The sequence below is a fragment of the Glycine soja genome, chromosome 2 (assembly GCF_004193775.1).
Source record: "Glycine soja cultivar W05 chromosome 2, ASM419377v2, whole genome shotgun sequence".
NCBI classification, from domain to species: Eukaryota; Viridiplantae; Streptophyta; class Magnoliopsida; order Fabales; family Fabaceae; genus Glycine; species Glycine soja.
The window spans coordinates 4,225,204-4,247,956 of NC_041003.1; the positions used below are offsets into that span (position 1 = coordinate 4,225,204).

Here is a 22,753-nt window from a genome sequence, read left to right on the forward strand (position 1 = left end):
ATATAAGAAGCAAGTACATATAACTTAACTCATTTAATAAGAAAAAACACACAAATATGATTAAAAAAAAGCTTTTCATTTAAGAAAACCTTTTTGTGTAGTATTATTATTATTGTTATTATTATTATTATTCTTATTAATGTTGGAGAACTATCTTTGCTTGAATAAAAGAAAGGCTGGATCTTACATATTCACTTGCAATGCAACCAATTTCGAAGTAGTTAGCATTATTCATATGTAATGATGTCTATATACTCGTACCTCAACCTCATCATATACAATCCAATCTGTATATTGCGTTATTTGATAAAATTGTTCAATTAAAAATAGAAGAAAAAATCAACGTAGAAACATCAAACATGTTTATTTGACGATAACAATATGACAACAACAATAATCTTATTTCATTAGACGGGATGGTTACATTATTATCTGAGTTAGATTTGGTTAAGAACCAAATTCTCAAAAATATTATTTCCCGTCATTGGAGAGGATCTTTACTCATTTCTTTTAATGTTTTCCTCCAAAATCATTCTTGGTCTCCCTCTACCATTTTTTACAAGGGTAAAAATCATGTGATCAAACATGTTTATTTTTCCTTCAAATAAAATCATCAATGATGATTTGACCCATTTTAAAATTTCAAAAGGAAAGTTCGTATTTCCATGGGGCCAAGCTCAACAACCAAATTGTGATAGCTGACAGGGCCACCCCTAATTGCCAGAGGTTCTTGTCCTTTGTCCCCTTCAACCTTCCATGTCATCCTCTTCATTTCTGACTTCTCTTGGTTAGATGACAAACTTACCTCCTTCAACTCCTTTATCTACGTAATAAAAACACCAAATCACCCATTACATACCAAGAAAACAAAGTTTTATAGGACAAAAGTGAACTCAATTCAAGTTATCTAAGAAATTATGTGGTGCATCACAAAGACATCTTCTTTAGGGTGAGAAGAAGCTCTATATACCGTTTTCATGGCAAACAACTTCTTTAGTTCAACTTTGGTAAGAGTTGAATACTCAGCATCTTCACTTGGCTAATCAAGTTGAAAACATGAGAGAAATATATGAGATTAGAACTGATATTGCAATAGAAAAAAGATTGTTACAATATTACTTAATGCAACTGAATTACACTAAACATGTAGCTATGCAAGAGTTAGTACATGATCTTATTGAATTTTATTAAATCACTTTGTCTCAATTCATTTGAAGTTAAATACGAATAGAATTATAAATATTTTTATAGACTCACCTCGTATAGATGTGCCAAACGGAGAAGCACAATTCCACCATCCAACTCCTGCAAAACATTTTAGTTTGAGACAAAAAGAGTCAAGAGTGCTATAGACTATAGATATATATCCTTGGAAAAGTTGCTCTACCTCAAGAGTTATCAGAGCAATATTGGGAGGCAAGCTGTAATTTGGATCCATGATAGTTCCTTTTGTCAAATGAGAGGACTTCCAGTTTTCCGAGTTCTGATCAATAAAAAAAATCATGAGTATAATATGGTGATGATTATTAATCCATAATTAAGTACCTGAAACAAATTAAGTCATACCTCATGTGTGAAAGCCACTAAGAATGGAGAATAAATTTCCTGACCAGTTGTACGACGCCAGCGTGAACCAGCTCCAAGCTTGTGGATGCTGATATAATAATTTCCTCTGACCTGATATTATAGAGAAAAATAAAAGAGATAGATATTCCATATATAGATAGAAGAAAAGAAAATACAATCAGTTTCTACTTTCTAGTTTTTCTACGAAGCTAGTAAAATTTAGTGTTTCAATCCACATTTTTCATAGAAACAAACTAAATTTGTCACTCAGTCAATAGTAAAGAGGATACAAAGAAGTATAAATTAATTGATGACAGTATCATACTGTTAGTCCTTCACATGTATTATTGTTGTTCACGCAAACTTGTTCATCAAGTGGTTCCCCAACTCCTCGACTATCATCATGGAGAATACGCCTTGAGTAGTAAACATTGTGTTAATACTTTGTTTGCAATAAAATAGTAGTATTGAAATAGCAATAAAAAGACAGCTTGAATACCTATGAAGCATCAATTCCACCTCACCATCTTTGATGCTGGCTCCACCAGTGGCACGATCAACTAAGACTGAGAACTCAGATTTCTTATCCTTAGTATAAATTCCAAGATTAATCTGCACAAATAAAAAATAATTTAATCAACGCTATAGAAGTCTGTTAACTACAAAAAAACAATACTAATAGGTTACTGTTACTCCCTCTCTTTCTCTCAAGTTCTTTTAATTGTTTTTCTAGTGGTTGATGCCATGATAGCATTTTGTTTCTTGTCTTTTCATACCCCTAACACATTATCTGCAATTAAACTCGAAATTTGAAGAAATTGAGAGTACAAATTTTTACTGGGTAATAGTTTCCTGCTACTGGTTGAGTTACTTGCAGAGGCCAATCTTCCCTATGATCTCGAACCTGTATTGACATTTTTAAGGGTCACAAAAGTCAATGTTGCAATATTTTCTCCCCGAAGAATTTCATGATGAATCAGAAGAAAAAAATTGGTATCAGATTACTCGTTTTAGAAAATCTCTTCCATTGGAATCCGTATAAAACTCCTTGTTTGTGGCCATATTTGCTGTCATTCGTGTGATCACCTCTTTTCCAACTCCATCATCAGTAGGAATTGGACCAATCTTCAAAAGTAAACCTCAGTCAGAATCTTATTTGTTATTTTTAGAACTCCAAAGTGCACAATCCGTATTAGGCCAATCAACAGTCATAATATTCTATTTGGCTGGTATAATAAAACATTAATACGAACTTTCCTGAGACCAGACAGTGCAACTTACAGTGAATTCGATTTCTGCATGGTCTTTGTCTTTGTAAAGCCTAGTAACCTAAAAATTAAATAAATAGTAAGAAAAAGATATTGATGACAGAAAAAAGGCATTTAAATATTCAATCAAACTATCATTTACAATTAGTTGGATAACTATTATAATCTATAACTTCAAATGAACTTAAATTGAAGAAATGAGTTGCAACATTTTCCACTACAATGATTTTTTTCAGCAAATGTGCTGATTTTCAGTATTAAATCACTCAGTTATAGTCTAAAAATTAGTGATAAATTCCATCAAGTAAGATCCAAGATAATGTGATATGGCTTCCTGCTTTCTAATCTTCTATACATTTAATCCATTTCAGCACTAGATTTTGCGTACATCACTTACTTTACCTCAAGAGAAGGATGTTGAGATATGTCCTCTAAACACCAATACTGAACATTCATTGTTGTGTCTTGAAATCCATACATTTATAACAACATAGAATACATGAACTTGCCAATATAAGTAAAAAATACCTAGAGATCTTAACAATTCTATGAATGCAAAATACTTTTTGCATCCTAGACTTAAATTTACAAAGTTACTGACCTGGTAAATCCAGGAGCTAAATTTCTGATGAACTTCATCTACTAGTGGTCCACGAATTACCTTGGTAGGCACCTGCATATCAAATAAATCAAAATGCACCTATACAAATAACAAATGTAGTACAAGAAATATGGAAATCTTAAAAGGAAATGGAGAGAAATATAGTAAGAGAGCAAGAAGAATAGCAAATTGAAGATAATTTGAATGATTTTTTATGATTGTCTTATTGTTTATTTAGACTTTCAGAGGTTATTTTCACAGTTTTATATTCTTATATAAAAGTAATGTCACATGTTAACAGATTCAAAGATGAAACTTACTGATCTTGAAACGATATTTGGAGGCGATCCATTAGGCCGGAATATATATGCACCAGAAGCCTATAGCAGAAATCACACCATTGAAGCATGCATTGTAAGTTTACTAATTTAATTTGTTATTGGAATTAGTTGTACGTATGTGCAAAGAAATCACACACCTGAGGATCACTATCGCCCTCACTAGATCCATACCAAAGGTAGCTTTGCTGAATAGGTAAATCAACCTGGGAAAATTTAAAAATCATGAAATACTTTCCATCACACCCTTAGAAATATGTCTTGATATGAAATCAATAAGCTAAACCTAAGTGACAAAATATGCCTTGAACATACTTGCTATGCCTTGAAATCTATTACCTTTATGCATATGAATCCAATAGGAACACATACTCAACAAAACACAAAATAAAGCTCAACAATAAATGGTCATGGAATATGATAATTTGGAGTTCAATGATTGTGGGAACTATGTTAACTGAAAATATTCATCACTACTTTTACTTCCTGATCTATGTCAAATAGAAATTTAACTGATTCTTTATATATATTGAAGTGCTCATATAGTCCACTATAGTGTAGTCCTTACTTTGGCAATTTATCAAGAATGATATCTCAGTTAACACAAATTAATAACATTCTTTTGTGTTGTATAAACTTTGTAAAATACTTACTCCAGTTTTGGAATCATACATCCTTTTGAGTTGTCCAGAGGTTGAGGAAAAGGACATCTTTAAATTTCCCGATCCTACATTTATAGTGTCACCTTTCTGACTGTTGGGGTGAGATAGATCTTTTCTCCTGGTCCCTATCAAGTTGAAACAACGACATAGCATATTTAATACTGATAATTAAAAAATTTAATTAAAATGCACTGACAGTGTGAATTTTTTTTTTCTAACATTCAATAACTAATCATCATATATAGTTAGTAAGTTGACTTTTGGGATAACTACTTAAAAAGTCATATCAAAGATGATTTTTGATTGGTTGATAGTATAAAATACTTTACACTAACAGGGCACCACAATTAAACTCAAAAAGGAGTGTTGCATGGAGCTTTGTGATGCACATGTTCAAATGAATCTTGGATAGACAGTCTTCTCAACAAAGCCTCATATTGGAGAGACCAATCACTGTGTGTGCTTGCTTTCAAAAAAAAAATTTTGAGCTAAGGAACATTTGGTCCAACACACACAAAAAAAAAAAAAAACTCCTTTTCACGTTTTCTCTCTCCTATCACATGCAATGACTTTCCAAAGTGTAGCCAAACACAGCTTATGTCTACCCAAAATGCATTTAAAGATATCATCAGAGAGGGTAAATATGCACAACATTACATGGAGGTCACAAGGCACCTTAACCTTTACTAATGTGCCATGACTCAGAATGGAAAATGGTGTTGTCCAAAATGAAAAAAGAAAAGAAAAATTACTAAATTTAGAAAAGGAGGGAATGGAACTATACCTTTTCTAGTTGCTTTAGAAATGAAGTAAGTACTCCATCCAAGTGGAGGTACGGACACCTGAAACAAAAGCCAGTACTTTGGGGCTTGTTTTGGAGAAACCCCCAAGTATGCCTTCACATAGAATTTTCTTAAATTTGTCGTAACATCATCCACATCCACATATTGTACTTCAAGGTTATTGCCCGATGAATCTTTGACAACAAGATTAGCATCATTAACCTAATGCAAAATTGTCACCTTTAGCTTAGCGCAATATTGGAAATTGATTTGTTTTATGATGCTGCAAGTAAATGATATGTACTCACTGGTATTTTGACAATATCAGTACGATTCCACCCAAGTGGGTTATACACCACTACTACCTGGAAATAATTATTATCAACATATGATCATGGATAAAATTTAACTTACGAAAAATTAGGAAAATATTACCAAACTCTTAGCCTCTGGAATGTTGTCTTCTGCTGGAGGGCAGTAACTAATATTTAACAATTGACACTGCCAAAATCCAAAAATAATGAAAAAAGGAAAAAAAATTATTAAGGAATCCAGAATATGAGACTAACCACATAATCTACAAGAAACAAATGATGGTGAACAAGAACAAGTCTTATAAACATATTTGTAGCTGAAAGCATAGAACAATGACAGAACTAACTTCAACATTTTTTGGCAATAAACTTGGACAAGAGCAATAAGTACTTAAGAAAAATGGAGAAATGGTATTTTCTCTTTTCATTTGAAACTTCACCTGGGCAAATGCCGATGCAGGTGCTGAACACTTATCACCTGATTGTTTTCTAGTAAGACAAGCCAAAGAAGAACTAACAACCGCTTCAGCCTATAAGAAATCATAGCTTTTAGAAAATTGACCGGATAAACAAATGTCAACATGCGAAATATATTTTTCAAATTTTATTAAATTTGGAAAGTTCTTATTTCGGACCTCAGAGGCTCCAATAGCCAATCGTTTGGCATAGTCATTGGTTGTATGCTGCTTGGCAGTTCCACTGACAGCATCATGATGTTGTGCAATTCCTAGAGCATCTCCAAGGTCATAAGTATTGTATTTAGTTGATTTCTTTCCAACCAAGAATTCAAGTTGACGTGCTGTCTGCATTAAAATGTTACCAATTAGAATACTTGGAACTTGGAAGCAAACAAGAAAAAGTCCATCGAATTTTATTTTGTTTAGGACATTGATATTATAACAGTGTTTTACTGTAATGTTGTGTGTCAAGGAAGATCACACTAATCCTTTATTTATAATGAGCAAACAGGATCTACATTAATTACATAGAATCAATCTAATCTGAGTGATAATGGACAAATTCCTAATTGCTCTCTAATCATAATTAACAGAATAATATGTAATCTTAACAGATATTTACCAAATAGTATCCACTTAGCATCCTAACGTATCGCTTTAAGGCCGGGCGACTGGTGAAATAGCCCGTCCAATAAGCATTTCGACTATCGGCATACCTATAAGAAATAATCCAGAATCTGCATAAGTGGTTAAGATCATAAGCTGCTTTGCAAACAAAATTATAACATATCCTTACGGGAAGTAATCATCTGTTTTCAGTGGCCAAGTTTGATTAGCAGCATTCTTGGCATTGGTGTAAATAGATGGAGTGGAATACAAAGCATTTACTCTACCATCCTAAAGAATAAAAACAGAAAAAACAGGTATCTGAACTCAGCATGATACTATCAATACTTGCATAAAAATGAATTGCTAGGATATGCATTATATTAATCCCTTACCTTATTAACATAGTGAATTAATTTATCCATTTGCTTGAACCAAGACTCTGCATATTGGTACTGGAAATCATCACCCATTGTCCACATTATATGATTTGTCCTCGTCACATTTGCCTATATTAAGCAAAACCAAATTCAATTTGCACACTCTTGTTTATTTGAATGAGAAGAAAGCTAATTGATACAAGAAATGAGATGCTCTCAATTTAAATTTCACAAGTCATATTCAAAACATTTGACCGTCTATTTCCCGCTATACATTGAATAAATATGTAGGGTATATTTAACAAAGACTCAATTTAAATATAATCTATCAGTCCACACAAGAAGTTTCATTTCTGTTGGTATAATGATGCACTAATTAGTCATTAGATATACAAAGTTAATTGCTACTCTATTGAAAAATTGTTGAATAGAATGGACTTACTTGGGTAGTAGCAGCATCAATAAAGTCTTGGACACGCTGTTCCACGTTGTAATCGAAAATAAGAGGATCATCCTACATATATAAATGGAGATGTGAAATAAGCCATAGGCAAAACAAAATGCAAAATAACATCAACATTTTTCTTATTGTTGAATGTTAGAACCTGCACGGGAACAACATCAACATCAGGATTATTGACTTCAAAGTTGAAGCCATTTGGAGCACTATAATGAACGGGGAAAGTATTGGCAAAAATCTGCAATGGGCCCAAAATGGTAAAAGGACTGCACAATTAGTAATTATAGTCAAAGAAAGGAATGAGTCATAGTAATGGACTAATGGTACATAAGTTGCAAATTAATTAAACCTGAGATGAAGAACCAAATGTTTTGGAGCCACGCCAAACAACTTCAAGAGACTTATCAGCTTTGCGCTTAGCTCTGTCTTGGTAATCAATTCTTGCGAAATGTATAGAATCAAAACCAAGCTGCAATGGCAAATAGAAAGAAATTATTCATACTTTTTATTTATTGATTTGGAAGCACAATTCATTAGAGAAAAAACTAAAAGTGTCTACCCATTGACGAATATTCTAATGGAAATAAGATAGTTAAATAAATTAATTTTTGTTCACGAATTAAAATTATTAATTTGTGCACTTCATTTTTTAAAATGTATTTTCAAAAAAAAAACTTTTATATAAACTGATAGAATCTAATTTAGTTTATAATAAAGCTTAATTCATTTTTCCTTCTTATAAATTAAAATACATATTTATTTTTATTTTTCATATATACATTTCACACAATATTCTTAAGATTAATGAAAATATTTTTAATTTCAAAATCATCGAATATTATTATTAAAATTTAATGATAAGGTCGAGAAAAAAGTAAGTTAAATACATTTTTAGTCACTTAAATTAGAGTATTTTGTTTTCTGAATTAAAATTTATTTTTTAGTTCTTGAAATTTAAAAAATATTTTTTAATCTTTTCCATAGAAGTGTCAAACAAAGAATATTAAATTGATAATTTGTGATAGATTTTGATCGTTAGAATCAGATATTGATCGTCAAAAGTTACCACAAATTGTAAATTTAATATTTTTTGTTTGGAGTATATTAATAACATATATGGAGGACTAAAAAAATAACTTTTGATTAGGAGGATTAAAATAGGAATATTCTTATATTTTGAAAAATAAAATCATATTTAAGTAAAAAATAATTAATCTATTTTTAGTTTGACTTAATTACTATTTTGATCTCTTAATTTATTTTTTAAGTTTAAAAGTTGAATTAGATTCTTTAATTTTTAAAAATCATTCGATTACATTCTTTTTATTTTTTAAAAGTTTCAATTATGTTCTTTATCTTTTAAAATAGATTTCATTTTTCTTCCATACTTCAAACAAAATTTTAAAGGATCACTTCTTTTAATTATGTTTTTCTATCCATAAGAATTAACCTCAAACTCTTTCTTAAGGGATTCAGCCTAGTAGAATTGGGATGAACTTGTTGATAAGATGATTCTTCTCCTGAGTGCTAGAATTAAAGCAACTTTAAATAAATAAATAAATAAAAACTTAATTTGGTCTCTACGGCCACATCAACACACTATAATGTCACGTCAAAAAATGTGTGGAACTACTAGGTCATCCACTCATGTTGGTACCACACGTGATCACTTATATGTCTTGTTAATGTTTTTGTTAAAAGTGGACCAAAATTACTCACCTCAGCTCCTAGCAGGTAAGCCTGCACAGCAGAGTGTCCAAATGGATCAATCTGCCATCCAACAGTAGGAGTCTTGTTAAACCGATCCTTGATGAAACGATGGCCCAAAGTGGTTTGATCAATCATGTCAATGTAGTGTGTCGCAGCTTCATCGTGCATGCACCATCCACCATTTCTACCCACAAAAAGCACATCAAAGTCACATGTGCAACACTGCATAGACTATTTCCTAATCTCTATCTCTTACACATCAAAACACACACTAGCTGGACCCCACAAAAAGTAGCTCACTAAATACAATACAATACGTACATGAATTCTAGCTGCCCCTCATCCACAAGCTTTTTCACTTGTTCTTGTGTTTCTGGACTTTGTTCTACCCACCATCGATAGAAAAATGCCTACCATTTATTTAAGAAATTAAATGAAACCCAAAAATTTGTAAATCTGCTGATTGAAGTAAATGTACCAAAGCATTGTCAAGGGTGTCATAACTTATTGCTAGATTTCCATAGATTTTACCATTTCGACAAACACAAACTTTCTATTTGGGTCTTTCTGAAGAGACACAACCACCGAGTCCAGCACATTCTCAACACATGCCCCCTACAAAACATTCAAGTAGAGAACAAAAATGAAAGTTAAATCTGAAACTATGAAGTATGAAGCCATAACAAGTGAACAATTATATGCTCAAACACAAATGAATGAAGAAAAAAAAAGAATTTTATGATTCTAACCTGAATACTATTGTTTGACCCAACATAGTACTGATCAACGGTTTTCAGCCAACCAACATCGTCATGGGAGTGTGGAACCAAGTGAACATTCAATTTTCCTGGCACAACACCAGCCCCAGTATTATACTTTATGTATTTAGCACTAACTAAAAGTGTGCCATAGAAATAAAGCAACAATAAAGCACAGAGAGACTCTGCAGCTAAGTTTCCCATTTCCAACACCCAAACTGTGCTGGGTCTGTGAAGATTATACCATTCAACTAATAGTATTATAGAAAAGTATATAACCAAAGCTTAGAATAAAGACCAAACATATGAAATAAAAAAGTGGGCATTGATTGGTCCATGCCTAAGACTAAGAGTGCCGGCCTAGGTAACTGTGATTACCACGAGGTGCATACCCCACCACTGCAATATTGGGGGTAATTAATTATTTTCCATTACTTTAACTTATCTAACAAACGTATTTGAATTTTGACAACCTTTTATGAATGTTATTTAGTACTGTAGTTTTTTAAATTGTGTAGCATTAGTCTAAACTTTGTCACGGGCTTCAAATTGGTTCTCGCACTCCTTATCCAAATAAGTTTGCGTCCTTAAATTTTGGGCGTTTCCTCCGCGGTTGCAGACATTTTTTCTAGACATTCTTCCATTATTTTATTTTTTTAGATCAAGGATTCAATCCAGAGCTATTTCCACAGATGAAAACCATAGAACTAATCCTTAAAAATTGAATATCATTTCAGGTTTTATTTTGAAAAGAAGAATATCAGTTAAAGTAACTCTTCTTCCGACATATATTGCTCTATGCACAATTACAGGCAGGGAACTCATGTTATGGTTAAAGAACCTAAACTACTAATCAATTTTGTCAAATTCTTTCATTATTATTAACACATTTGATAACAACTGGAATTTACATCAAATTCGATTGTACATTACCACAAAGATTAAGAAACTCCGATAAAAAAAATGTTATTTTACCTAGGATATTTAATATTGTATTTCAAATACAATCAAATTGCTCCGTACCAAAAACGGACATCAAAACACCAGGAGTGTAAAAAAAACTAGAATTAGCATCTGATCAGTATATGTGGCCAGGAATTTATTTAAACTTGTTTTTAAGCATGTCGTCAAATGTTTGATCATCAAATTTATGTGCATAGAAAAAAATATCTGTTGAGAAAGAATTCATTCCCCGTTCTAAAAGCTCGCCATTACTTTTTTTATAAAAAAATCTACAACTTATAGTAAAAATAGTGAAATTATTGAAGGATCGCAACCTCATCCAGCAATAATGTCACTAGAAAAATTCATTCCCTTCTTTCTAATGTATTTTACTTTTTGCATTAGGTTAATGATACCAGATCACACTATCGACTGAGTCGCCCTTTTTACCTTTTTCAGTTTACACGCACATCTTATTCAACAGTCTACCTAATCGGATTATAAAACCTTACACCCCTAGCCCCAACTAATACATTGTTGGCATTCGCATGCAATACTCATCCCAAACTGTAACAAAAAAACAAAAACAATGTCCATGCCTATAGGAAACTTAGCGAACCAACTTCACACACGAATTACAGTTGAAGACAAAATACCAGTCCATTTGAGTTACTTTTTAATCTCTAATAGAAATTAGTGCAAAAGTGATATACATGCATAAAAGGGGGTCTATCTAATTATACTATCCCTTGCCTGGTAGTCACGTCACTTAACATAAAATTCAATTTCAGCTATCGTACTTGAACAACATTGACAGAAATATAATGTGAATAAATTTGTTTAGATGAATGGGTTACGTTTTGCGCTTGGAAATGACCACGTATCAGCGTCAAGCATATACTTGCGTTAAGTATATACTTCTAAATTAAAATAATAAAAAAAACAATAAATAAAAAAGGAAAGGATTCATATTAAATTTGTGACGAGATTGATGAACATTTTTAAGGATGGAGTATTCTTAACCATAAAACCATGTATTCCCTTGATGATGAACATAGACAATAGGCTTTTGAAATGTGCTCTACTCAATGATCCGTAATTAATCAACAGACATATACTCGTTCCAATCAGCAGGGGAACTCAACAATTGGAACACGTGAAATAACTACCCGAGTAAAATCACTTTCCAACATGCTACCAATATGCCTACCAAAGGAATACTACAAATAAAACCACAATGAGACTATTAAGATTATTTTTTCTCCTCTTCATTTGGTGGCTTGTCTTCATTCTTCTGCTGTGGCTGATTTACAGCACAATCAAAAAACTGTTAGTATTGCAGGAATATACCAAAATACAAAGTGTTTTGAATTTTAAAAGGCTAGTCAAGCGTAGTACTGAGCATAAATGTAATCGTATATCACTCATAAAAAATTCAAATGACCAAGTAAAAGATTAAATTTAAACATGCACGCATGAATTTTCCATTTAGTGGAAACAAATTAACAAAATTCCATTTAGTGATAATGACCAAATTTTCCCGATGAGCATGCATAAATTTTCCCCCACCCAAACAAGGGAGAATACTCAGATTATGCTGTCACAACCATATAAAACATTCCACTTACAGCTATGGCCCTCAAAGATCATTAAATAGGCAGACAATATAAAGAAAACAAGATTAGCATACTAAGACACTGCAAAATCCAACTATTAATAAAGAAAAAACATAAATTAAAAGAGGGGAAAGATGAAAAAGGAGTTCAAGGCTAATCTAGGTGAAGCTAAATTCAAACATGCCCCCATTGAAATCTTCAAAAAAAGATTTTTGTCAAACATGCCCCCATTGAAATCTTCAATAAAAGATTTTTGTCAAACCCAATGATTATTTTCCATAAAAGAAAACCTACCTCAGACTGATTTTGCATGGAAGCCAGCAAATCTTTGACAGATGGGTCATTTGGGTCAACCCCAGGAAGCTGCAGAAGCAATGAATATTATTCAGTTAAGAACATATTGTCAATCATTCTATTAATACATTTAAAGAACATGGAAAATTTACTGGATTTATAGACATACCGATGCAAGGATAGAAGATACAAAGGACTGATCTGCCAACAGTTTACTCACGTCAGACTGGCTTGCCGAGTCCTTTGAGCTGTCTTCTACTGACAATTGGAGAGCTTCAAGCGAGAAAAGACAAGATTTAATGAAAATCCAGGCAACTACTAAAGCTTTCCCATATATTCTATAAGATGCCAATGGACTTCATAACCAGAACAACTTTTCATAAAAGAGAATACAATACAAAGCCAAAACATTGATACCTCAAACAGGAGAAAAGAAACGGTCAAACCCTCAATCAAGGGGAGTTAGCTTGATAAATATCACTTATCCATACAAACTCTACGAAAATATATAAAATATAATTCATACTAAAAAAATCTCTAGACAGAAAATATAAGTTCAAGATCATAAAAATTCAAATACCCACCCTCTAATAGAAAGGACTAAGAAAACACTCTATCCCTCTTTACTAAACCAAAGTTGAAGAATTTTTCTCAATTCCAGAACCAGATCAATCATCCACCAACATAAATGAGAAAGTATCCACCCATGTTCAATACAGAATAATTAAGCATAAATACTCACCTAGAGCCAACTCGGGATCTTCAGCAGCTGCTTCAGACATATCTGTATCTCTCACTTCATGGTTAATTGTGGGATCATCCATTGACATTGCAAGGGCCTGCTGTAGAAGAGCATTCTCATCGTCCTGCTTTTGTTTGAAAATCAGTTCACAGATCAAATACTATGTCCTGATACTGATTTATGGGAAGAATGAAATTAAAACAAGAGAACTTATCCAAAAGCAAAGCAAGCAAAAGCAATTTATTTTGGGGTGGGATGATGGGCAAGTTGAGCTGGAAGTAAGAAAAGCAACATGTTGCTAAAAACAAGTTACATAAACTGGCAGTTCCTGTGTACTCATAACATTTAGAATGTAATGATACAATACATCAGCAAGTCATTTTATCTGCATTAGTTTAAAATACCGGAAAGGAGAGTGGTTAGAAAGCATATGTTGCCAGTGAGCCAGGGAAAAATTCCAAGGTTAGTTTTTGGAAGTAACAACTCTGTTGTAACCATAGTCATCAGAATCTTACGATTCAATACAATTTTAGCTACCTAATGATTTGTATCATAAGATGAATCTTAAATGACTTTGTATCATCAATAGGATTCAAGCATTCAATGATTCATTATTTCTTTCACTTTTTTACTTTTCTTTCACCAATTTTCATGAAAAAAAAAATTGAAAAGTCAAGTGAGCTTAAATTGTTAAACACAAGGAATTGAAGGAACACTTAATGAACTTATCCTATTTTATTATTCCACTGCTTTAATTGTCACTCATTCATTCAATGCATGTTCTCTATTTAGCTATTTAACAGTTTCATTTTCATTCTTCTAAAATAATGGCTTCACAAACTCAGATACAACTAATAGTTTTGTTTTATAAGACTTTTGCTTAAGTTGTTTTATCTATTTCCAATTTAAATTGTTTATATTGAACATTATGAGCCAGTTTGTTTAAACTTACTTGTTAAAAAAACACTTATTTTAATAAAATAAGCAACTTTCTAGTGTGTTTGTCTAAACTGTTTCTGCTTATTTTGATAAACAAATCATATCTACTTATTAAATAAGTGCTTCTTTAAAAAGCGCTTATTATAAAATTGTTTATTTTAAGTTTAAACAAACTGTCTCTATATATCATCTATATGATATATTTGAAGTGATTTTTCATTGGCTTTAAATCTTACGATTGATACAAATTATTCAAAAATTAGCTCTGCGATTCACAATTTGAATCTCAATTTGATAACCCTTGTAACCATAACTAGAAGGCCATCATAATCAGTGCGTGAATCATGATAGTTGGGTGAATGTAGGAATGTGAATCAATCACATAAAACACGCATGGTAAGATAGTAATGATGGTAAAAGTGGTCATTATTGTGATACATTGTAAGATGCCAAAACATGATACTAAAATGGTAACCTGAGTACTATGGAGTAGGTGTTCTCTGATATTAAATCACTTGAGTGAGAATGTAGGTCCCAGCAACAGTCATAATGAAGTTGCTAGCACTGGTTTAGTTTGGACGATAGACTATTGGAAAAAGACAAATGACAGCAAAGGTGTGCTTTAGACTCTCAGGAAGCAACTAGCTCCCCAGACTTCATAAATTAATTAAGTTTCCCTTACACAACCTTAACAAACAAGAAGAGGGTCTCTTAAGAAAATTAAAGTTACTGTAGCTTGAATATCAACCTTTGAAAGATTAAAACCATGTGCATGCCAGTAAGTAAAAATAAAATACTGTACAAAATAATTCTAGCAAATAGTCTTACAAACTACTTATATGAATTTAGATAATTGTTTTATAATCCAAACAAGCATATGACAAAACAGGCAACAAACATGGCTAAAATAACCAGTTACACCAACCGTCAAATCAGTTCTCTTAGTCTCGGCTTCAGAAGCTGCTGCACTGGCACCCTCAGTCATTGTTGTATCCTGTGGGCTAGCTTGCTGCTCACCATCTTTCTCCTGTTTGGAAGCATCCTCTGATGCCTTTTTGGCAGCTGCTTCTTGTCTGGCTCTCTCTTCTTCCATTGAAACTCTTAGAGCAAGAGCCAGTTCAGGGTCCAAGTTTGGATCAACACCAAACTCAAATCCAGATACACCGCCTGCTGCTGCTGCAGCAGCAGCTGCTGCAAAACCACTTCCACCTTCTCCATCACCAGTAAAAATAGGAGTACTGCCACAAGAGTCCAAGGTTCAAAGAATTTAAAAGAAAATGCACAAGAGTCCAAAGTTCAAACTCTCCTTTCAGGGTTAGAAGAAAAATGGGCAGAATTGAGTAGAAGCAATAGGGAAACCTAAAAAAATAACTTCTATATTACTCAACTGGGAATACTGAGTAGTGAGTACAAGGGAAGATAAAGAAATAAAACCACTAACCTTATTAGTACATCAGAAAGAGCGTTTGGACCAGATGGAACATGAACAATGTGGCTGGTATCATTATTGTTAACAGCTGAAAGGAGTGCCTCCAACTTCTCTGTCTTCCCCTCATCTTCTTCACCAAAATTGACAATGTCAAGAGCTACACTATTCTTTTTCAATTTTCTCCCAATCATCTCCAACATTTTCTTCTCATGCTTAACAGGACTAAAAGGAATTAAACGAGATAATTAGAGGCAATATAGTCGTGACGGACAAAACAATTTCAAATAACACAGAAGAAACAGTTATTCACACCCTCCAGCAAAGACAATAATCCTTTGCTGCTGCTTCTTGTTCTGCCGATGCTTAAGAGCCAATTGTGCAACCTGAATGCCAGCAGCTAGATTCATCTCACCGCCTATTTCTAGTCCTAACATAGGAAACAAAAAAAAAAGGAAAAACAAATCAACTCCAACAAGAATAGAAAAATCCAACCATAAATAACATGTCAGAATAACAGTACACTGCCAACTTGTTGCATTTCTAGTTCAACATTTACAAGAAACAAGTCTCATTAAACTTCATTTGCAAGAAAAGGCACCCCTATAACATAGAAATTACACAGTGCATTCTACAACATATCAAATTCAATTGCCAATTTGCCACTTGTTCCAAATATTCAAGAAGCAAAAACTGACCATGCATGCAAGCTAAGATCTTGCCCAGATCACTGGTAGGGGTCACCAAAACACGAACGCCCTTCCCCGCCATCGTGAGAACTCCCACCGTATTTTCTGGATTAGACTAAATCATCAAAGAAAAAAAAATCAGGCACAAATTGAACCCAACCGCAATTTCCTGAACCTCAAATTAAATTCAAACCCTATACTAACCACAACAATATTCGTTAAATTTTACTTTTCTACTCAAAGTAGCAATCACAAAGGAGTGTTTAGCATCGATAGAATAGGGTTTCACTTCACACCTGGGTTTTAGCACCGCAAATAAGATTGACGGCGTCTGTTTGGGCTTGAAATCGAGAAGGAGAGTAATCCCCGTTACGCATCCATTCCGAATTGTCAATACAGATCATAGTCGCCTATTATTACGCACAAAAAATAGTAATTAGAGATAAACAAGTGATCGAAAGAACAAACCCTAATTGATTGGAGTAAAGGGATCGTAATGGCATGGCTGAAATTAAGACGAAGGAGAAACAGGGTTTACCTCGAGCACCATCGTTGGAGATTCAGAAGCGAAAGATCGAACGTGAAGAGAGAGAGAGAGAGAGAGAGAGAGAGAGAGCAATGTAACCGTGAAGAGAGAAGGGAACTTGGGTTTACTTGCTAGAAAGGGTTGTTCTTTGTTTGGGACCGTAATGACGTAGTCCTCAATTCTTTTGCAAACAAAATTCGATTGCTAGCATTAAATACTTTTTTTCCTGTAATGTAATTTAATATTTTTTTCGTTTTTACCTCTAAATTTTTTTTAGTCCTTATTTATAAATTTGTTTATTTTATTTTTTTCTCTTTAAAATATTTTAAATAGTTCTTTGAACTAAAAAAAATTTTAAATAGTAAAAATATTTTAAAAATAAAAAATGAAATAAATTATAATGACTAAAACCAAAAAAAATTACAACAACAAAAACGAAAATAAAATCTAAATTACAATAACAAAAAATATATTTAAACATTTTTTCCTGACGTAATACTATACATTAAATTAATGGGTCAAAGATTCAACCTAGATTACTTATTTACCTTGTATATATATTACAAATTTAAAAAATATATAATAACAATAACAAAATCTGATAAAAAAAATTATTTTTTAAAATTAAATCATTTTTAACTAAAAATGATTAAATTATAAATCAGACAATTTGAAACCAGATTTTGATTATAAAATATTTTAAAACAAAAACAAAATATAAAATTAATAATTGAAATTCTGTTTATAATTTTGATGAGTGTGCTTTTTTTGATAATTATAAAGAAAATTTTATCTTATTTTCATTTAATTTTAAAAAATTTGTTAAGGAAATAATTAAAATACTTTTAACTGATATGCTAGTTTGTTTATTGGGATGAGTCCTTGTCTCATCCATTCATCTCGCGAATCTAGATTTTGGTATACTGTGATATTCATGAATATCTTTACAATAGTGAATAAATACATTCTACAAATAAAATTTTAATGACACTTTTCTTAACTCATTTTTTTACACGCTTTCTCTTATCACTTGAAATTTATATACATCTTATTAAATATGTGAATTTTGTAACATTGTAAATTTTAACTAATAGAAATATATCTCGAAAACAACTCTTATTTAAATCCTTTTATTATATTTTATAGGGAAAAAAGAATTCAACTATCCAAAACTTTATTTCTTTTATAAAAAACATTTTAAACTTTTAATTTTGTCCTAGTTGATCCTTAAACTTTATCTTTTGCAAATAGATACTATAAACTTTAATTTCATTTTAAATGGATCCTTAAATTTTATATGTTTTGCACATAGACATCTAAATTTTAATTTCATCTCAATTAATTTTTATAATTTATCCCTTTCATAAATAATTTATTATATTAAATTGGAATTAAATTGCTTTAAAAAAATCACAACTGTTTATATTATGTATAAAGTTGATATGTTGTATTAACTTAAATGAATAAATTATATAAGTAAAAACTCTTAATTATAAAATAAAATAAAATAATCACTTGACCAATCCGATAATTTAAATTTTTATAACAAAATAATAGTAAAATTTAAATTTTTAGTAATATATTGTAAGTAACAATTATCATTATAAAAATGAAACAATTAGACTAATAAAAAAATTATAAAAATTGATAAAATTTTGATAATATAATAGTATCACAAATTATAGTTATCACGAGTTAACGTAATTGTATAAATTCTTGTTACATTCACATATAGGAGAACAATTTATTTAATAGAAAAACTAGTGTTTGAGATCCTACTTTCTTATATCAATCCATTAAACTAGGAGAAATCCATGAGTTTTTTACCAAATAAATACAACAAAAAAAATTACCCAAATAATACAAGTTATTTAACTAAGTGATACAAATCGTTCATGTGGAGAATTTGGTTTTTCCAAAACGATTTCTCGCCGTCACTTTTTTTTTTTTTACATTGAGAAAGTCATGATTTTTCAATGGGTCAATTTTTTTCCTTTCAATTTTATATTTATTTATTTTGTTCTTCAAATATTTAGTTTTTCTTTTTTTAAGTGTTTTTTATTTCCTTTTAATTTTCAATTTTATGATTTGTATATTTAAAAAAATTAGTTATATGAATTAGTTAATTCATTTTAAAAAATTTTGGAGGTGGTTTTTTTGCGATATTTTATTTACGTTTATGATGTTTTATCGATTGAATAATGGTGTAGTCTCATAAATATAAATTGTAGGTTAAATACAAATTTTATTAACAACAAATTAATTTTAATTTTTTTACGGAAAGATTAAAATATTTTTAAAAAAATGGAAATTCAGTCTAAAAAAAAAAGATCTCGATCATATAATAGTTTTTTTTCATTTTAAAAAATTTGTAGATATAATGTTATTTTGCATGATTGAAGTTAGATAAATATCATATCCTCACAGACTAACATGATTAAGTAGAGAATAATAAAAAAAAAAAAACAACAGCAGATTCCATTGATGAATTACAAGTTTAAAAAAACAAATATACACAATTAATAAAATGAAAATACAAAGGATTTACATTATTGAAAAAATGAATAAACAAAAAATATGCAAAAAAATTAACAACTACATATGCCAAATAATATTTTAGAAAATGATAAAATATACAACTAATAAAAAAATTAAACAAAAAACAAAATAATATAAAATGTATGAAAAATAAAATAAAAAATGCAGTTAAGAAATCAATTCTCCAAGAAACGGTTTCATTTTTAAAAAATGACACATTGAGAAATCGGTTCCCACAACTGATTTCTCAGCGCAAGCATACAAAAAAAATTATTAAGAAATCAATTCCTATGTGCGAAAATTAAAAAGAAATGTGAAAAATAATATATATTTAATTTTTTTAATATATAAATCATAAAATTGAAAAATAATATATATTTAATTTTTTTAATATATAAATCATAAAATTGAAAAATAAAAGGAAATAAAAAATTCTTAAAAACAGAAAAATAAATATTTTAAAAACAAAATAAATAAATATAAAATTAAAAAAAGGACCCATTGAGAAATGTAAAAAGGATAAAGAAAAGAAAGAGACGCAGAGAAATTGTTTTAGCATAAAAGTGATTTCTCACCCGGAATAGTAATTTGTATCACTTACATAAATAATTTTTAATTTTATAATTTTTTATATACATGGGATAAAATTCTCACACCCAAACAACAAAAAGTTACGGCTGCCACACAGGAAAACTTCACAAACCCGTTGTTATTTGTCTGATTACTATTTTGTTTTGATTATGTCAAATAATCAAAGATAATCAGATCACACATATTTTGGATGCGCACGCACGGTACTGTTAACAAAGATTCTAAATGGCTAATTACCCGTAGACACGGTTACATTGTTTTTTTTCCTTAATAGCCTTCTCAATGAACAAGCTGAAAGAAGTAAATACACAAGATAACATAGTAACATCCATGGAAATTCTGTTCAGAATAGAAAGAGGAATGATCATATCAGAGCTCCTTTTTCAATTTGGCTATTCTTTTTTTAAGTTTTAACCGACTATAGGTGCATTCACTGGCAATTCATTTTTAACCAAGTCCAAAGGTTCTTTCTTCACTTGCAATTCGATTTTAACCGAGTCCAAAGGTGCTTTCACTGGCAATTCATTTTTAACCCAGTCCAGATAACCTCCTCCCATGTTGCTCACATCCTTAAATCCCTGTTCATTAATATTAAATTAATACAAGTTGGTCTTTTGATCAATTGGATGGCACAAACACAAAGCAAACAGAAGGAAGGAAGAAAAAAATAGCATGTATTTCTATAATTTGGAAATTTTTTTATATGTAGAAATTAACCTAAATTAATTTATGCACACCGCTCAACTAATCCTAATCCTGCTTGATTCTCTTGGTAGAACTTGAAATATATATACTAAAGTTGGCTTGAATTAATACTTACTTCCGTTAGAAGATCAGCAGTTGCATACAGAGATCTCACTCCACTTTGACAACCCTATAAAACAGATTCATTTCATTTATAAAAAAGAAGAAGAAGAAGAAATTTTAGCCTTTATAACCAGCATCCTATAGTTTTGTAATACAAAATGAAGGTTTTTATTAACCAGGAGAAAAGAAAGTTACCACGATGATATGATCTTCTTTCTTGCAAGCATATGAAACCTCCTTAAGAAATTCTGGATTCTTCACTCTGCCTGTCCTCCAAAATCACAAAATTCTACATTTTAACAATAGAATTCGCAATTGCAAGACTAAATAAAGAAGATTTATATCCCCAAAAGCAGTATTAAGTTATTGCAACAGCAGATATTACAAATTCCTTACCTTCTGGTGTATTAAACATGTATGCAACGTTAATGATCTTCTCTGCATCCACATGCCCTTTCTGAAACTCTTCCACCGTCCTATTATAAATTACCAAAAAGATTTAAGCTTTTTGAAAAATAAATAAACAAATGTAATCAAACATAGACCCAGAAATTCAACCTATAAATTAATTTCCCTTGCTAATTCTCAACCGACAAAAGAAAAAAAAAAAACAGAACCATTTGTTACCTGACATCCAGATAAACATGACTGGTCTGGATCAGATCCTTGGTTGCATGTACATCAACGGTGACAACCTCAGGTCCCGAGCTACAGAAGAAGAAAACAGAATTAGATATTCTAATCCACAGAGAAATAAAACAGCCACACAAACACCACCCATGATGATACCAAAAATTATTCTTTCATAATAATAAAAAAATTCACCAATAATGAAAAATGCTTCAATTGAACATAAGATGTGTGATCACAAGAATTTACATAAACATGGTCATTGAGAGATAGAAAGAAAAGGAGAATTGTGAGATAAGTAATATAAAGGAAGGAGATAAAGAAGAAGGAATAATATTATTAAAAAAAGTATTGTATGAACAATATAACTATCAGTTATGCTACATGTAAAGGGTATGACTCGAAACTATATATAAGCCAAAAGTAAAAATGTTTAAGAGAGAAGTAGTCCCACAAACCTCTCAATTCCAATAGAACCCATGAAGAGAAGTAAGTGTCTTTGGCTAAGCGAAGTTTGGTAATAAGGGTGTTGTTTGATTCTGATCCTCCTAAATAAAAGGATTAAAGAGCTGAATATATATATATATAGGGTAAGGAAGGAAAATGCAAAAGTGGTGAGAGAGGATTGATGGTGCTTATGTATGTATCTGGACCAGTAATGGTTTTATGGTGCAACGTGCTGTTGTGTTTCCGAATGTAAAGCTTCCAAACATTTTGTGTGGATAGGTTGAGTGGGAGTGTGCTTGATTGCTTTATTAAAATGAAAGCGATTGAATTGCGTGACGCGTCGGATTAGCTGGGGTGTGTGTCGGATTCCATTTTAGCATTCTTCTCAATCTCTTTCAAATAATTTGTTTTAAACGGTTTTTTTAGTTAAAGTAATTTTTGTCATTTGTGTGTGTTTCAAATGAATTTGGCTCCTCTGACGGCATGTAAATGCATTTACATCTTGATCTGAGATTATAATTAATCTTAAAAGTTGATTTAAATAACTTTTTGTTATCTATGAAATAAGAAAACAAGAGTGTTTTGATTATGGTATCTAACTTTTATTTTTAATTTTGTGGTACCTAACTAATTTTATTTTATTTTTTAAAAGATACAATGTTG

At 31.1% G+C, this 22,753-nt stretch overlaps 3 protein-coding genes across 4 annotated transcripts; all 3 read right to left on the reverse strand.

The window, feature by feature from the left end:
• Positions 1-382: 382 nt before the first annotated feature.
• Positions 383-10,203, reverse strand: LOC114381416 (alpha-mannosidase). The gene is made up of 29 exons (XM_028340669.1): positions 9,895-10,203; positions 9,677-9,760; positions 9,467-9,555; positions 9,155-9,329; positions 7,785-7,904; positions 7,581-7,673; positions 7,418-7,489; positions 6,991-7,104; positions 6,786-6,886; positions 6,612-6,705; positions 6,167-6,334; positions 5,972-6,061; positions 5,653-5,718; positions 5,526-5,582; positions 5,220-5,439; positions 4,427-4,560; positions 3,914-3,979; positions 3,756-3,815; positions 3,436-3,507; positions 2,848-2,895; positions 2,572-2,691; positions 2,405-2,470; positions 2,066-2,178; positions 1,892-1,982; positions 1,567-1,677; positions 1,388-1,483; positions 1,258-1,305; positions 971-1,039; positions 383-823 (listed from the first exon to the last, which is right to left on the reverse strand). The coding sequence occupies exons 1-29, from the start codon at positions 10,105-10,107 to the stop codon at positions 635-637; spliced, it is 3,039 nt and encodes a 1,012-aa protein (XP_028196470.1). The 5' UTR covers positions 10,108-10,203; the 3' UTR covers positions 383-634.
• A 1,592-nt stretch (positions 10,204-11,795) lies between these two features.
• Positions 11,796-17,257, reverse strand: LOC114381426 (26S proteasome non-ATPase regulatory subunit 4 homolog). Its single transcript, XM_028340679.1, has 10 exons — positions 17,090-17,257; positions 16,848-16,961; positions 16,561-16,666; positions 16,178-16,292; positions 15,878-16,087; positions 15,362-15,674; positions 13,498-13,621; positions 12,925-13,028; positions 12,756-12,824; positions 11,796-12,148 (listed from the first exon to the last, which is right to left on the reverse strand). Exons 1-10 carry the CDS (start codon positions 17,099-17,101, stop codon positions 12,098-12,100), a joined length of 1,218 nt encoding a protein of 405 aa, XP_028196480.1. The 5' UTR covers positions 17,102-17,257; the 3' UTR covers positions 11,796-12,097.
• Positions 17,258-20,309: 3,052 nt separating this feature from the next.
• Positions 20,310-22,319, reverse strand: LOC114381436 (thiosulfate sulfurtransferase 18-like). 2 transcript variants are annotated; one of them, XM_028340688.1, is made up of 6 exons: positions 22,102-22,319; positions 21,641-21,721; positions 21,410-21,489; positions 21,209-21,279; positions 21,027-21,080; positions 20,310-20,784 (listed from the first exon to the last, which is right to left on the reverse strand). In XM_028340688.1, exons 1-6 carry the CDS (start codon positions 22,122-22,124, stop codon positions 20,617-20,619), a joined length of 477 nt encoding a protein of 158 aa, XP_028196489.1. In that variant the 5' UTR covers positions 22,125-22,319; the 3' UTR covers positions 20,310-20,616. The 2 variants fall into 2 exon arrangements, with proteins under 2 accessions (XP_028196489.1, XP_028196497.1); XM_028340696.1 differs by lacking the exon at positions 22,102-22,319 and adding an exon at positions 21,893-22,021.
• Positions 22,320-22,753: the final 434 nt, after the last annotated feature.

What these genes read in the sequence shown, in the direction of transcription:
- LOC114381416 (XM_028340669.1), bottom strand. Translation starts at nt 10,107, where the DNA reads ATGGGAAACTTAGCTGCAGAGTCTCTCTGTGCTTTATTGTTGCTTTAT. An exon ending in GAGGGGCAGCTAGAATTCAT is followed by an intron (nt 9,330 to 9,466) that starts GTACGTATTGTA and finishes TTTTGTGGGTAG; the next exon opens with AAATGGTGGATGGTGCATGC. An exon ending in ATGCAGAAATCGAATTCACT is followed by an intron (nt 2,692 to 2,847) that starts GTAAGTTGCACT and finishes TTACTTTTGAAG; the next exon opens with ATTGGTCCAATTCCTACTGA.
- LOC114381426 (XM_028340679.1), bottom strand. An exon ending in CTAAGAGAACTGATTTGACG is followed by an intron (nt 13,622 to 15,361) that starts GTTGGTGTAACT and finishes AAACAAAAGCAG; the next exon opens with GACGATGAGAATGCTCTTCT. An exon ending in AGATCCCGAGTTGGCTCTAG is followed by an intron (nt 13,029 to 13,497) that starts GTGAGTATTTAT and finishes TCTCGCTTGAAG; the next exon opens with CTCTCCAATTGTCAGTAGAA.
- LOC114381436 (XM_028340688.1), bottom strand. Translation starts at nt 22,124, where the DNA reads ATGGGTTCTATTGGAATTGAGAG. An exon ending in GGTTCTATTGGAATTGAGAG is followed by an intron (nt 21,722 to 22,101) that starts GTTTGTGGGACT and finishes CTTCTTCTGTAG; the next exon opens with CTCGGGACCTGAGGTTGTCA. An exon ending in CTGCTGATCTTCTAACGGAA is followed by an intron (nt 20,785 to 21,026) that starts GTAAGTATTAAT and finishes ATTAATGAACAG; the next exon opens with GGATTTAAGGATGTGAGCAA.